At 40.6% G+C, this 15,892-nt stretch overlaps 1 protein-coding gene across 3 annotated transcripts in view; it reads left to right on the top strand.

Moving 5' to 3' along the window:
• The first annotated feature begins 7,188 nt into the window (after window positions 1-7,188).
• NUCKS1 (nuclear casein kinase and cyclin dependent kinase substrate 1) overlaps window positions 7,189-15,892 on the top strand; it is a 32,236-nt gene continuing 23,532 nt past the window's right edge. For all 3 annotated transcript variants that reach the window (XM_070941546.1, XM_070941545.1, XM_070941544.1), the window contains exon 1: window positions 7,189-7,439. In XM_070941546.1, the coding sequence (XP_070797647.1) occupies window positions 7,423-7,439 (17 nt within the window). In that variant the 5' untranslated portion in view covers window positions 7,189-7,422. The remainder of the gene's footprint in view (window positions 7,440-15,892) is intronic.

Raw genomic sequence — 15,892 nt, 5'->3', positions numbered from 1 at the left:
TTGATATAGTAGCCTACCTAAATTGTGTGACATATTCTACTGTACAGTCTTAGCAATTAGTCCAGAAACTATTCTTTTTGGCAGGAGAGATTATTAGGCTTTAGAGAATTTATTTATTTATTAAATTTTTATACCGCCCCCTCTCCCGAAGGACTCGGGGCGGTGAACAGCCAAAATTAAAAACACACAATACAAATATTAAAATACATTAAAACAAAATTAAATTATCTTAGGCTTCTCCAATTTAAAACCCCGTTACCCATAAAATTCACCCAATTAAAAAATTTTTAACCCAGCCCGGCTTGCTGAAATAAAAAAGTCTTCAGGGCCCGGCGGAAGGTCCGGAGGTCCGGGATTAGTCGTATCCCTGGGGGTAGCTCATTCCAGAGGGCGGGTGCCCCCACAGAGAAGGCTCTTCCCCGGGGAGTCGCCAGCCGACATTGCCTGACAGACGGCACCCTGAGGAGACCCTCTCTGTGGGAGCGTGTTGGCCGGTGGGAGGTTATCGGAGGCAGAAGGTGGTCTCGTAAATAACTGGGTCCTAAGCCATGGAGCGCTTTGAAGATGAGAACCAACACCTTGAAGCGCACTCGGAAGACCACTGGAAGCCAATGCAGCTCGCGCAGGAGAGGTGTCATGTGGGAGCGCCATGTCGCCCCCGCGCGGCCGCATTCTGCACCAGTTGGAGCCTCCGAGTGCTCCTCAAGGGGAGCCCCATGTAGAGAGCGTTGCAGTAGTCGAGGCGGGAAGTAACGAGGGCATGAGTGACCGTGCATAGGGAGTCCCGATCCAGAAAGGGGCGCAACTGGTGTATCAGGCGAACCTGATAGAAAGCCCCCCTGGCCACGGCCGTCAAATGCTCTTCTAAAGACAGCCGTGCGTCCAGGAGGACACCCAAGTTACGCGCCCTCTCCGTGGGGGCCAATGTCTCGCCCCCAATAGTCAGCGATGGCACCAGCTGACTATATCGGGACGCCGGCAGCCACAGCCACTCAGTCTTGGAGGGATTGAGTCGGAGCCTGTTCCTCCCCATCCAGACCCGCACCGCCTCCAGGCACCGGGACATCACTTCAAGGGCATCGTTGGGGTGGTCTGGGGTGGAGATGTACAGCTGGGTGTCATCAGCGTACAGATGGCACTGCACCCCAAAACCACGGATGATCTCGCCCAGCGGCTTCACATAAATGTTGAACAGGAGAGGCGAGAGGACCGACCCTTGTGGCACCCCACAAACCAAGTGCCTTGAGGTCGACCTCTGCCCTCCAGCCAACACAGACTGCGACCGGTCGGAGAGATAGGAGGAGAACCACCGTAAAACAGTGCCTCCCACTCCCAACCCCTCCAACCGGCGCAGCATGATACCATGGTCGATGGTATCAAAAGCCGCTGAGAGGTCTAATAGGACCAGAACAGAGGAGCAACCTCTGTCCCGAGCCCTCCAGAGATCATCAACCAACGCGACCAATGCCGTTTCCGTGCTGTACCTGGGCCTGAAGCCGGACTGGAACGGATCTAGATAGACGGTTTCATCCAGGTACTGCGGGAGCTGTCGCGCAACCACACTCTCAACAACCTTCGCCAAGAAGCGAAGGTTGGAAACTGGACGATAATTTGCTAAAACAGCTGGGTCCAGAGAGGGCTTCTTGAGGAGGGGCCTCACCACCGCCTCTTTCAAGGCGGGAGGCAAGAACCCCTCACTCAAAGAAGCATTTATAATCCTCTGGAGCCAGCCTCGTGTAACCTCCCGGGTAGCCAGCACCAACCAGGAGGGACACGGGTCCAATAAACATGTGGTTGCGTTCAACCTCCCCAGCATCCTGTCCACGTCCTCGGGAGTCACAGGGTCAAACTCATCCCAGATAACCGTCTCAAGACAGACCTCGGATAACCCGCCTGTACCTACCCAGTCGGAATCCAAGCCTTCCCGAATTTGAGCGACTTTATCGTGCAGATAATGCGCAAAATCCTCAGCACGACCTTGCAAGGGGTCTTCCCGCGCTCCCAGATGGAGAAGGGAGCGAGTCACCCTAAACAAGGCAGCTGGGCGATTTTCTGCCGACGCGATAAGAGCGGAAAAATAATTAGACTTCGCCGCCTTTATCGCCACTAAGTAGGTCTTGATATAAGACCTACTTATAGAAGAAGTTGGATTTAAAACCACAATGTGTTTTTTTTTCAATACTGCACAAAATAAGGCTGCCCAACTAAGAAGCCCTTTTCTCCAAAAAAAAATATCAGCAGATTAGAAAAAAGAAAAATAAAAGACAACTCTGCACTGTACATACCCAAAATTTCCTTCACATAGGAATCTATTGCACCTTTCCCCATATTGATTTATAAAGAAAATAGCTATAAACTAAATGAAAAGATTAGTTAGAATTTAAAAAACAACATACATCCACTTTGCCCAAAGGTTCAGTCATACTTTGGGGAAGGAAAGTTAAATCTCATTCTGAAGTAGAATTTGTTTCAAAGGAAGCTAGCAATCTGTGCGCTTAGTTTAAATGAAAGTTCTGTAATGCTTAGAATGATTTTTGAACTATGTGTAAGTAAGAGTGGGCTGTATGTTTTAAATTATGATCGATTATGATCAAGGCTTCAATTTGATACCGTAGATATGAATCTAGTAAGACAGTATGATTTGCAGATGTTGCAAGGGTTAACAACCCAGTAGTTAGGTTTCTACAATTAAAGGCAGCCTGCTTGGGAAGCTTTGCAGTTGGGAAACTCTTTGTAATCCTAAAATTTGCTTAATGATTTCCAGGTGGTTACTCAAGAATGTGGGAAAACTTTCTGCACATAGTCAAGGTATGAGACTGGACCATATTTTTCATATGTTTAGTATTTTTAAATATATATACCAACACTATCCTTCATAATAGTGGTAATGGGAGCAATGTGGCGCTCTCATGTAACCCCCCTCCTGCGCGAGCTGCACTGGCTCCCAGTGGTCTTCCAGGTGCGCTTCAAGGTTTTGGTTACTATCTTTAGAGCGCTCCATGGCTCAGGACCAGGGTACTTACGAGACCGCCTCCTGCCACCAATAGCCTCTCACCGACCACTTCGCTCCCATAGAGAGGGACTCCTCAGGGTGCCGTTGGCCAAACAATGTCGACTGACGGCCCCCAGGGGGAGAGCCTTTTCTGTGGGGGCACCTACCATCTGGAACGGGCTTCCCCCGGAGTTACGAAACATCCAAGACTTACGCATTTTCCGCCGAGCCCTGAAAACATTTCTATTCCAACAAGCTGGTCTGGCCTAACTCTCCCTTTTTAATTGGCTTTTAAACTGTCTTTTAAATTGGGTTTTAAACCTCTTTAGATAAATTTGGATGTTTTTTAATCTTTGAGCCTAAATTACTTAATCTGTTTCTTAATAGTTTTTAACTTCTATATGTATTTGTATTTATTATGGCTGTTCACCGCCCTGAGTCCTTCGGGAGTAGGGCGGTATACAAATATGAAAAAAATAAAATAAAAATAAATAATAAATTGCTGGGCTGCTCACAATTAAATTGTAATATGTTTCTTGACAACAAAAATATACAAAACTCAAATCATCAGAAGCACAATGCAATGGCCTTAGTAAGGTATGTTCTTTATTTTCTTAGTTGTGACAAACTAAAATTGTGTGTATGTATATTTCTGTTATCTTCTCATGCTGCATGTATATTTGTGCATACACACTAGGAAGCACTGAATGGGATGCATAAGCTCTATGCTGCATTTATAACCAGGAGGGAAGTTAGATCATAGGAATCAACAGTTCAAGCTGCTACCCAACTGCATCTCCCATAGAGATGCATTGTGACATTTTTCTCCCTTGAGTGTCTTTCCTATAACTCATGGCTAGATCTGACTAATTTTAACTTGATTTTTATTTTGCTGGTTTATCTCCCCATACCATATTTAGTCCAGTTTTGATCTGCTTGTGTAGAGTTATCCAGCAGATTGACAGAACCCAACATTCTGTTGAAATGGAAGGAATAACAAATTAAAAAGGCATGGAGAGCAGAGTTTATGAACTCTTTGCAACCTCTTAATAGCCACTCGGTCACTTGACTGGGAAGAGAAAAGGGGGCTTAGAATGGTGGAGTCAGTACTTTTCTAAGCTGCTGCCCAATTGCCTCTCCTACAGGCTATAGTGAAAGTCCAGAAAAATCTGACCCATTTTGAAACACATTACAGGTAGTCCTCCACTTACGACCACAATTGAGTCCAGAGTGCTGAGAAATTTGTTAAGTGAATTTTGTCCCATTTTATGACTTTTCTTGCCACATTTGTTAAGTGAATTACTGCAGTTGTTAGTAACACGTTTGTTAAGTGAATCTAGATTCTCCATTGACTTTGCTTATCAGAAGATTGCAAAAGGGATATGACACTGCGACACTGCAACCATCATAAATGTAAATTATGTAACCATGGAGATGCTGCAATGGTCATAAGTGTGAAAAATGGTCATCAGTCACTTTTTCCAGTGCCACTGTACTTTGAAAGGTCACTAAATGAATTGTTGTAAGTTGAGGACTACCTATATTTCTTTTGCCTTTCTCAGCCCATCAGATTTGTTCTATGCTATTTTCAGAGAGTTAGACTGCTGCCATACAGATTAAGTGTTACAGCTCCCTTTACATTTTTTTTTTCCATAATCTAGTTGGATTTGAAAGAATATATTACTTCAAAGAATATATTACATATATTTACAGACTGAGAAATGTGCCACTGGATATTTTTGTCTTAAATGCCATACTAACCTGGCTGGGCTTTGGGCAATTGGCTTGTGGGAGGATAATTTGTTGCTTTATCTTAGGCAAAAAACCGATTTGTTGATAATCTGGTCAGAGAAGGTAAAAGTGTATGGGCAAAGTTGGAGGCTGCTCCTCCAAGAAGCAGCTGTCTTGCCCTTGCTCCCCTCTGAATGGCTAAACCCGAATTGCCCAGATAGAATATGTAAGCAAGTATACGTCTGCAGAGAGAGGATCTAGGTCAGGGCTGTCAAACTCGATTTCATTGAGGGCCGCATCAGGGTTGTGTTTGACCTTGGAGGGGGTGGCCGGGGAGGAATGGCCAGGGGGCGTGGCCAGCTCAATATCACTCATGTCGACACCTGTGGTGGCCCAAGTGCTTTGCCAGAAAAACGGGCTCCTGAGCTCCATTTTCAACTGTGATGGTCTCTTGCAACCCTCTGCCAGTGAAAACGGAGCTCGAAAGCCTGTTCTCGCTAGCAGAAGCGCCGTAGGCCAGTCCTTCACTGTTTCCAGGGTGGCCCCACAGGCCAGATCTAAGCACCCTGTGGGCCAAATCCGGCCCACGGGCCTTGAGTTTGGCACCTCTGATCTAGGTGAAAATTTGGAAGAGGCAGTAACATCCATCTAATTCTTACTGGCAAGAAAACAAAAGACAACTAAAATTTCCATTTCACTTGAATTCATCTTAATTTGTAACTTGCACAATTCAATTCTATTTTTGTGGCTTCCTCTTGATTTTTTCTATGTCTCAGGAAAGTATCATTCCGATGGTAAGACAAGAAACATTGAAAAGAAAAAAGGTAATTCTCTTTCAGTGAAGCAGGACAGTGGATTAGGCACATGGACCTGAGTATTGTAAAATTTAGCAACAAGCACCTCATTCACTTGTTCACTTGAATTTTGATGGTACATATGTTCAGTGAACCAAATCTCTATTTATGCAATCCAGAGGGAGAAAGAAGGTGCTTTAGTCAGCACTATATAGATTGGTCTATAAATGTGGTTACTAATTTGTTTTCTCCTTCCACAATGCTCTATTTTCTGATTCCGATTAGGATTAGGAACAAAAACTAAGCCAACTTTTGTAAAATAAATAACTGAACTGAACCAATATTAAATTGGTGCCAAATATATCACATTGTGTGGCTTTAGCATGATACATTAATTAGTTCCTGATTTTGCTTAGCTGACCTACTCAAGAGACAAAAAGGCCTGGTCTCATTCATTTGGTGATGGAATGGAGGGCTGTTCCCTGGGAAAAATAGGTTACTTATTCTGCCTATTTCCTCAGCCACTATTACTCTGGCTTACAAGTAGGAGAAAGAATGAGGTGGTCGCTCCTTTAGGAATGCTGTTATTACTCAAAGAAGCTGGAAGAATTATTTCTTTCTAAGAGCCAGCTAGTCAACCAGTCACTTTAAAGTAGCATCCATCAGTCCTTGAGCCAACATAATGCTTGCTACCCAGACTCCAAAACTTCTCCTTCTGTCTCAGTAAAAAGACCAACCGAGTAGTACTGATCTTACAATTTTAACACAGGTCAAACTGAGGATTTTACTTGTTTTTAGTAGTGCTTGCCAGGAGAAAAAGAGCCATCAATTGCTCTCCTTAGTGCGTGGTAGGGCTGACGCTCTGAACAGAGGACAAGAATGGAAGAGACAAGAATAGCCCTACTCTACTGCATTTGTTAGCATATTTCCCTGCCTCTCCCCAGAACAGCAATAAACCGAGGAGATTCTGCCATCAGAGGCTTCCAGAGAGCTAATACTATCTTCACTTTAATTTTACAGCCTGTTGTTTGTCATCCTCTAGTAAGTAAAAAGAAGCCGAGGATGTGAAGAGGATACTTTAAAGTGTCCCTCTGGGGAATAATAGTATCCTACCAAATAACCATTTAACTAATCTACCAGTCAAGAAACGTAAGCATAAAGTACACGCCTGGTACTGCCCTAGCGTTCCATATGTCCGAGAGCTGATTGGATCTCACTTTCCTTTCCCTCCAAAATCCTTGCCCAGTTTTACTATCGAATCTGCCGATAGGCTCCGAGATTAAGATCTCGTTTAATAAATACCTATTAAAACAAATTATCTCGTCTGCTAAGGGCGCTGGGTCTTTTGAACTCTGGGAGGGGAATTCAAGAGGGTTCTTGGCGAATCTGTCAACGTCGTAGCCCGCCAGGTTTTGGGGTTTTTTTTTTTTTTTTTTGTAGCTGTTGTTGGCTTCTCAGATCTACTCAGCTCTCATATGAGCTTTATCGAGGGGGTTACTCTCGAGCTTCTTCACTCCTCCCGCTCGCAAAAAAGGGGCGGGCCGTCGCTTCCATGATCGTTCGAATGAGCCAATAGGCCCCGGCGGCTCCGGGAGGCGACCAATGAAACAATTAGGGAGGAGATGCAAGTGGTGTAGGTTGCGCTGTCCTCTCAGCTCGGCGCATCCCCTCCGCTGGACGAAGTGCGACCATTTTGCAGGGGGGGAGCTGCGAGCGGTGGCCATTGACGGTGCGAGAGAAGCAGGTTTGGGGCGCGGGACGGCGGCCTGAGTCGCTGGATCCCCGGGGATTAACGCCCCTTCCCCGGGAAGGCGAGCCAGAACAAGTGCCAACGCTTCTCGGTTATTTTGTCGTCTTCGTCGCCAGTGCCCGCCTCCCTCCCTTGCTTCGATTTAACCAGCCAAGATGTCTAGGCCTGTCAGGTGAGTCCTTCGCGAAGGGAGAAAGGCCCTTGAGCCTGTTTCGGTTTTCCGTTTCGGAGGCCATCCTCGGAGTTGAGACTGAGGCACAAGCAATGCTGGCCAGGAAGTCCCACGCGAGGGAGGGAAGGCGGCCCGGACCGAGGAGGTATGGCGGGAGAGCAGAGGGGAGGGGCGTGTGCAGGCATGCAGCGTGCTGCTGCTGCTGCTTCTCGATAGAGTTGGGGGACTACAGTACAGTATGGCACACGCCGCTGCCGCCGCCCTGCAGGTCCCTCCTTACCGGATGCAATGCTGCCCCTTAAGGTTAGCGCAAGCAAAGTCCATCATGCTTCGACTTGGGAAGAAGCGGTGGCGGCGGCGGCGGCGGAGACTCCTCTGGTTCTTTCAGTGCGCATCGCCGGCGAAGAGCGAACACGCAGGCCAAGTCCGGCTTAGCTCGGAGGTTTGTATGCGGTTTCACCCCGGAAAAAGAGCCAGGCGCCTAGATAATGCCGAAGTACACCAGAGTCAACGTGTGTGTCTCTTAAAGCCTTTATGTACAGCTTTGCTGGTACATGTGTGTTGGGACGCAGCTACTTGGCAAGAGTGAGACTTATAGGGAACTTATAGGGAAAGACTTATAGGGAAAGGGATTTCCCGATGGGAGGGAGGGAGGGAGGGGTAGCGGATTATTTTAACGGGACTGACCGAGAAGCAAGGTAATTTTTCTTCCTTCCTATGAAAAGGGTGCAGTTTCTTCAGACGTGAAGCGATGCTGAACAATCTTACATTTTGCTGTGTATTACGTTTAAACCTTGCTATTTTCTCAAGGAATTTGACATGTGTGGCGGCTCTGTTTAAAATTAGATTTTTCCAACAATCCTATGGACTGAAGATGAGCTTTCTAATCAGCATTGTGGCTGATTGAAAGTTTGAATCTACATTTTCCTGCATGGTGAAAGAAGTATGGAATTTTTGTCTGCCTTTGATAACAAACTCTTTGAATAGTATGTTAACTTGTTTTCTTGTCAGTTTTGCCAGGATGCTTTGGTCATCCTCCTCACTGCTTATTCTTGTTGAGCATGCCAGGATACTCTTTATTTTCAAGGGATTTTCCAACAGCTTTTCAGCTCAATCAGGCAGGGTAGTATGCTTCCCATCTCCATTTTCTGTAGGATATATATGAAAGACTGTCTAGTGAAAAGAGGAAGAGAGAAATTTTCAATATTTCTAATTTGGCTCTTAAAGCCAGCCAAAAAATGGAAACCTAAGATTTTATTTCAAACTATCATTTGTTGTGGTAGGACTAAAAAAATTGACTTGTCTCAAATTCTGCTAAATCTGTGCTTAACAAGAGTTAAATACAGATTGCTCCAATCTAAAATTTACTCTTTGGTACACCATGGTAGCTTTTATGTAAGCTTTAAAACACACACACTGGGTTACAGCTTATTGTAATGTAATTCTCAGCAAACTGTACCATAGCCATGATGTGTGAGAATTATGGAACATATAATTAGATAAGAAAGCTCGTATATGTAATTTTGAAATTGCTGTAAGTCAACATTTTCTCTGTTTTTAGTTTTATGCCCTGTTCTTCTACAGAAATGCATTCAGTGTTTAATTTCTTCTTGTGCTAGTTGTAACCCCTGCAGATTCTAAAACATGGGATTGCTTAAAATTAACTAGCAAGTATTTAGTTAAAAAGTAGGATTACCAAATTTTATAACTTTTTCTGGTTTAAGGATATGTAAACGATAAACAAAAAAGCTTTATATTTCACAGTAACTTCTAAAAACTATATAATAGGAAGAAACTTATGTAAGAATATATCAGATTTGGCACATTATGTATAATGATGTCCATGGGGCATCCCCAACTTAAACCTTATGAGGGTGCCAAATCTTATGAGGGTGCCATATCTCACAGTTCAGTGTTCAGATGTTCGCTGTTCTTAAAGTCCTGTAAGACTTAATAGATAGGAATGCTTAAATCTCAAATGTGGCATTCTTGTGATGTTTCTTTTTATCTATCTATCTATCTATCTATCTATCTATCTATCTATCTATCATCTCTTATAGAAAAAATATCACCTGTACCACCATGCCAAATTGATGATGCATAATATCTTTAAAGAGATGTTGACCCCCGTCTTGTGCTGTACAACTTTAAATATGAAGATAATGTCTTTTTTTCCTGCAGAGGGCACTGTCATTAATTTCACAAGAGAAGAATTCTGTTCTCCTTTGTTCATGGGCTTGCTTACTCTTCCTGAGTATTAATTTGGTGATCATCTGTTTTACTTTCAATTAAAACTCAAATCATTGTTAATGATTAAAACTTATAACAGCCACATGTATGTATAGTGCTAAGAAGTAGAGCAGATGTTTTCTTTTTTTCTTTTGTTTGAAACAAAACTTGGAAAATCCTTCATTGCTTTAGTATTTACAGAATATTTAAATTTCGATCACACATGTTATGCTAAAGTAAATTGTGAAATTTTAAGCCAAAATGAAAATGATATTTTAAGCCCACTTTAAACGGTAATGATGGAATCTGTCAGTAATGATGGGATCTGTTGGCAGCTGGAACAAATGAATTCGATTCCTCTACTCTCTCTTACTTGTGAAATGAATTAATTCTAGTGAAAATTGAGTTAAAAACAAGCAAGCAGAGGACTAAGCCAGTTTAAGACTTATGTTTATGGCAGTAGGATCAAACATGGGATTTTTCAAAGGCTTGTTTTCCTTAGAAAAATAAATTATATGGGTAGTACTCTGTAAAGATATACAGATTTCTAATAAATGTAATCCATTTCAAATCCTTTTTATGAGCATTTACTAAATCATTCATTTTCAGTTCTTCCATGTTTTTTCCTACCTGCAGAACTAAGATACAAATATGTAACTTTAACTGTACTATTTTTAATATTTGTAACTATAAGGTATTTACATTTTTAAATGTCATAGCACTACCAAATAGTTAAGTTAGATACAATGTACTATTGTTCTTAAAGAATCATTAGAAGGAATATGTTTATTCATTTCTCCAAATTGCTATAAAAATCTTCAAATGGGATTCTTTTTTTCTCCTAATCCATAACTTCTGGATATGATATACCTCTCAAATGAATTTGGAGGGCACTTTGGCAGCGCTGAATGAATTCTTTGGGAATTAAATTTTAATACAAGATTAAAGAACGTTCGCTAAGGTTCTTTCTGTCCACCCTCAGTAGAATATCTGTATTTATGTAGGCTAGATAGAAGAAAATAACAGCTATAAATAGTTGGTTAGGTGTTTTCTAAAATAAAAATAAGGAACCTGGAAAATGCAAACCTTTTATTAAGAAGATGGTGATTTATTGACATGCTTGAAAAACATGTGAAATATGCTGGTAAGGTTTATATTTTCATATTCTCCTAATTCACCTAGAATTAAATGTGATACTATACTTTTAATTGACAAACTGGTCAATTACATGGATTTAAATTTCTTAGTAAGAAAATAAACTTCTGAGGAAAAGTGCAGAATTAATACAATTTGACTTGTTATTTATAATTTTTTAACTTACATTATCAGCTTAGGTTGAGATCAGAAAAGATTGAGAATTTAAATTACCTGATATATGTACTTTATATTAAATTAAAACATTTGTAAATCTAAATTAACTGTTCATTGTAATGATTCAAATCACAAATTAAACACTGCTTAGCAATGTCATTACATAATACCTGATACAATTTTTAAAGAAATTAACTCAGTATTTTGTTTAAAGTTCAATCTAATATTCAATTGTTAAAATTTATTTGTGTATTTTTTCTACACCAGACAACAATGTGGTAGCTTATTTTCCAACATCTGGCATAATTTGGATTTGTTATTGCTTTACTGTGATTTGTCAATATAAGGAAAACCTTATTGTGTTTTGGTTAATCAAATACAAAGCTAAGTTTAGAATGGAATGAGCAATGCTAAAATGTTTTAACTTCTATAAAGATAGAAGTTGTAGAAAAAAGTAGGTGTAAAAGGCTTTTTAAAGAAAGCTTTTTATACAATTTGGATGTTAAATTACTGCATCTTTTATCGTACCTTTTTCCAAAAAGTTTTAAGACATTATAAATCATGCTAATCTGAAAGTAAATTTGATCTAAACATCATATATATATTTATAATTTATAGAAAATCTGTGTAGGTAGTCCTCATTTTACAATCACAATTGGGACCAAAAATCTGTTCATAAGTTCAGGTATCCACATAACCAGACCCATTTTTCTGACATTTTTCACAGTAGTTGGTAAAAATGTTGTTGTTAAGCCAACACATTTCTTCTGAATTGTGTCTTTTAGCTCAAAATGGGCAAAAAACATTGTGATCATCCTCAATCAGTTATTTTCTTTTCAGTGTTTATTTTACTTGACAGAAATCAAGTATAATCAAACATGAAATGCTTGTGATTGACAGAAAGTGAAAATAAACTATAGAATAGTCTCCTCTAAATCAGTGTGTTTGGTAAATTAGTTCATTTAATTTCTTCTCCAGAGCAAACACTAGTTTTAGAAGAAAGACATCCCTTTATATCTTTGTGAGAAAAGAAATTATTTTAATTCCTTGCATTTTTATTAGCTTCTTTGTGCAACTTGTCTTTCAAAAAATATTTCATATTAAATGCAAAAAATGTGTACAGGTAATCCTTGAGTTATGATAGTAATTGGGACTCAGTTACTAGATACTGGGTCATAAAGCATTATGTCACATGAGTGCATTGCTTAGCAAAACCAATCCCAGCACTTCCCATTGCTATTATTAACCAAATCCCACCAGTTGTTAGGCAAGGTCACACACAATCCAGCAATTCCTGGGTTGGGACCTCCCAATCCCAAGCCTTGGTAAGGTAAGGGACTGCCTCTGCCTCTCTTTCAACTCCCCCCACCTATCTGCCTCCATCCTTTATTGTAGCACTCAGTCATAGCACCTCTGGGCCTTTACTTCCACCCTACCACCACTGAGGAGTGCCCCTATCAAGTGTGGGTGATGTATCTAGCACTCAAATTTTGATCATGTGATCATGGTGCTGCAACAAACATCAGGGATTGGGCGTAAAATGCCGTTCAGTGCCACTATAACTTCAAACAGTCGCTGAACGAATGATTGTTAACCATCAACTACCGTAGAGGTATCTCAGTAGTTAGTTATTCATGAGGATGGTATTTGATGAAAAGGATTTTTTGTTTCCCAGTAGACATATAATCAATACTCCTTGTAAAGCAGATGGGACACTACCATGCTCACAATGTAGAAGGCTGAGGTAATCTTGTACAAGATGTTGCTAGAGAATCTGCAAAAAAAATAATAATAATCCAAAATAGATGGCGAAAATACTAAGTACATTTTACTCTAAGCTACGGAGTAAAGGGGTTGAGTGTGTTTTTTCTACCTAAATAGGTTGCAATAAAGAATTGGTCTAACTAGTATATTTCTAAGTAACTAATTAGCACAAGTATATTTCATAAATAGCCAATATCAAGATGCCACAAGATGTAGTGTTAAATGAGTTTGAACTGTAACAGCAATGATAATAAAAGTTTCCAAGGAAGGAGAACAAGGTGGAAGAACCTTCTAAGTTTGTTTACAGGAGGTAAGCTTCAACCAAGGCCAGAGAGAAGACATACGTTATCGTTCAGTCACTGTTGCATCCGACTCTTTGTGACCCCATGGACCATAGGACACCAGTTTCACCTGTCCTCCACTGTCTCTCAGAGTGCCCAAATTCACGTTTATTGCATCAGTGACATCTCATCTAACCTCTTAACCATCTCATCCTCTGCTGTCCCCTTTTCCTTTTGCCTTCAGTATTTCCCAACATCCCGGTCTTTTCCTGAGAGTCTCTCTCCTCACTAGATGTATTTGAGCTTCAGCTGTAGTATCTGTTCTCCCAAAGAACAATTGGTTAATTTCCTTTAGAATTGACTGATCTTGCAATCCAAGGAACTCTCAAGAGTCTTCTCCAGCATCACAATTCGAAAGCATCAATTCTTTGGCATTCCGGTTTCCTTAATCGTCCAACACTCACCATTACACATTATACTGGGAAAATCATAGCTTTTGATTATATAGACCTTTGTCAGCAAGGTGATAGCTCTGCTTTTTTTTTAATGCTGTCTAGGTTTTCCCCTCAAGGAGTAAGCGTCTTAATTTTATGGCTGCGGTCACCATCTGCAGTGATCTTGGAGCCAAAGAAAATAAAATCTGTCACCACTTCCATTTAATGTTGAGTTTCAATCCAACTTTTGTATTCTTTTTCACCCTCATCAAGAGACTCTACTTCCACTTTTACTTCCACTTCACTTTCTGCCATTAGAGTAGTATCATCTTCATATCTGAGATTGTTGATATTTCTCCCAGCAGTCTTAATTTCAGCTTCTGATTGATCCAATCTGGCATTTTGCATGATATACTCTGCATATACTCTGTTAAATAAGCAGGGGGACAATAAACAACCTTCTTGTACTTTTTCCCTATATTGAACCCATCACTTTTTCCATGTCCGGTTCTGTTGCTTCTTGACCCACATAGAGGTTTCTTAGGAGACAGATCTGGTACTCTGATCTCTTTCAGAGCTTGCCATAGTTTGTTGTAGTCCACATAACAAAGGCTTTAGCATAGTCAGTGAGGCAGATGCTTTTCTGGAACTCCCTTGCTTTCTCCATAATCCAGCAAATGTTGACCATTTGATCTCCAGTTCATCTACTTCTTTGAAACCCAGCTTGTACTTCCGGTAGTTCTCGATCCACATACTGCTGGAGCCTAGCTTGTAGGATTTTAAGTATAACCTTACTAGCATGTGAAATGAGTGCAATGGATCATTGCTCTTGGTATTGTCCTTTAAAATGGGAACATTAACTTCCAATCCTGCGGCCACTTCTGAATTTTCAAATGAGCCGGCATATTGAGTGCAGCACTTTAACAGCATCATCCTTTAAGATTTTAAATAGTTCAGCTGGAATATGGTCACCCCCACTAACTTTGTTGTTGGTAATGTTTCCTAAGACCCACTTGACTTCACACTCCAGGATGTCTGGGTCGAGATCAACAGGATAGAATTGATGGAGCTAGCTGTGATGTAAATTATCTCATGTTATGGACTGAAATCTAGGCTGTATGAATTTGTTCTAGGGCAGGGGTATCAAACTCACATCACATCATCACATGATGTATCGTGACATCTCCCCTTTGCTAAAATAGGGGTGGGCGTGGCCAGCATGTGACGCATCCGGCCTGCAGGCTGCAAGTTTGGCACCCCTATTCTATGTGTGAGGTTAGGGACTGAGGGAAAACCTAGTTTCCATGGTGACAATAATTTTTTTGTTTCTGAAAATTACCTTTTTAAACTTTCTCCTTGATCTCCAAATTAATATTTAGAATGAATCAAATAACGTGCAGTCTAGGAAAGATAACTTTTACCATATATTTCCTGCCAGATGAGGTTGCTGAAGAAATGAGGTGACCACTTGCTTCATCCCTAGTACAGGTAGTTCTCGACTTACGACCACAATTGAACCCAAAATTCCTGTTGCTAAGGAGAGTTATTAAGTGAGTTTTGCCCCATTTTACCACCTTGCTTACCACAGTTGTTAAGTGACTGACTTTCCCTAGACTTTGTTTGTTGGAAAATTGTAAAAGTGATCACATAACCCTGGGACACTGCAGCCATCATAAATATTAAGTCAATTACCAAGGGTCCAAATGTTGTTCATAGGAATGCTGCTATGGTCATAAGTATGAAAAACAGTCATAAGTCATTTTTTCAGTGTCATTGTAATTTTGAATGATCACTAAATAAACTGTTATAAGTCAAGGACTACCTGTATCCCAGAGAAAACAGATTTGCTTTGAAATCTGTTGAAATGGTTGGTAGTAACAAACTGGGCTTCTCACAGAAGTTATGAGAACAAGAGGAGTCTGAAGATAGCAGAGTTGTGAAATGTGTGCACAGCTCATTACAAGCTCCAGCATTTCATTTATTGGCTTCTAAAGCACCAGTGACATAAAGTCAACATTAGGTAGAAAAGAGTTAAAAGAAGCTTAGAAGTAAAAATGTTATATACCACACATCATTGTGTTAAATGTGCAGATTAAAAAAAAGATATTTGCTTAGTACCATTATGATTATTAGCTCTCCACTATCTTATCCAAATTATTAGCTCTCCACTATCCAAATTATTAGCTCTCCACTATCTTATCCAAATTATACTAGTGAACCCTATATTGTATACATACATGTATATATGAGTGTATGTGGTATATATTGTATTAAAACCTGTTTTTAATTCATCAGCTTTTGATGCTGGAGAAGCCATGATCATTAAATTGCCATGTTATGTCATAATTTTATAGTAAGTTTATATAAAAAAATCTTACCAAATGATTATGATTTTTTCGTAATATAATTCTTAATACATTTTAAGCACTCCAAA

Source organism: Pituophis catenifer, unplaced genomic scaffold (genome assembly GCF_029215685.1).
Source record: "Pituophis catenifer annectens isolate HBS135680 unplaced genomic scaffold, rPitCat1.0.hap2 SCAF_3, whole genome shotgun sequence".
NCBI classification, from domain to species: Eukaryota; Metazoa; Chordata; class Lepidosauria; order Squamata; family Colubridae; genus Pituophis; species Pituophis catenifer.
The sequence above is the reverse complement of the archived record's forward strand: the minus strand, read 5'-3'. Positions and strand labels throughout refer to the sequence as shown.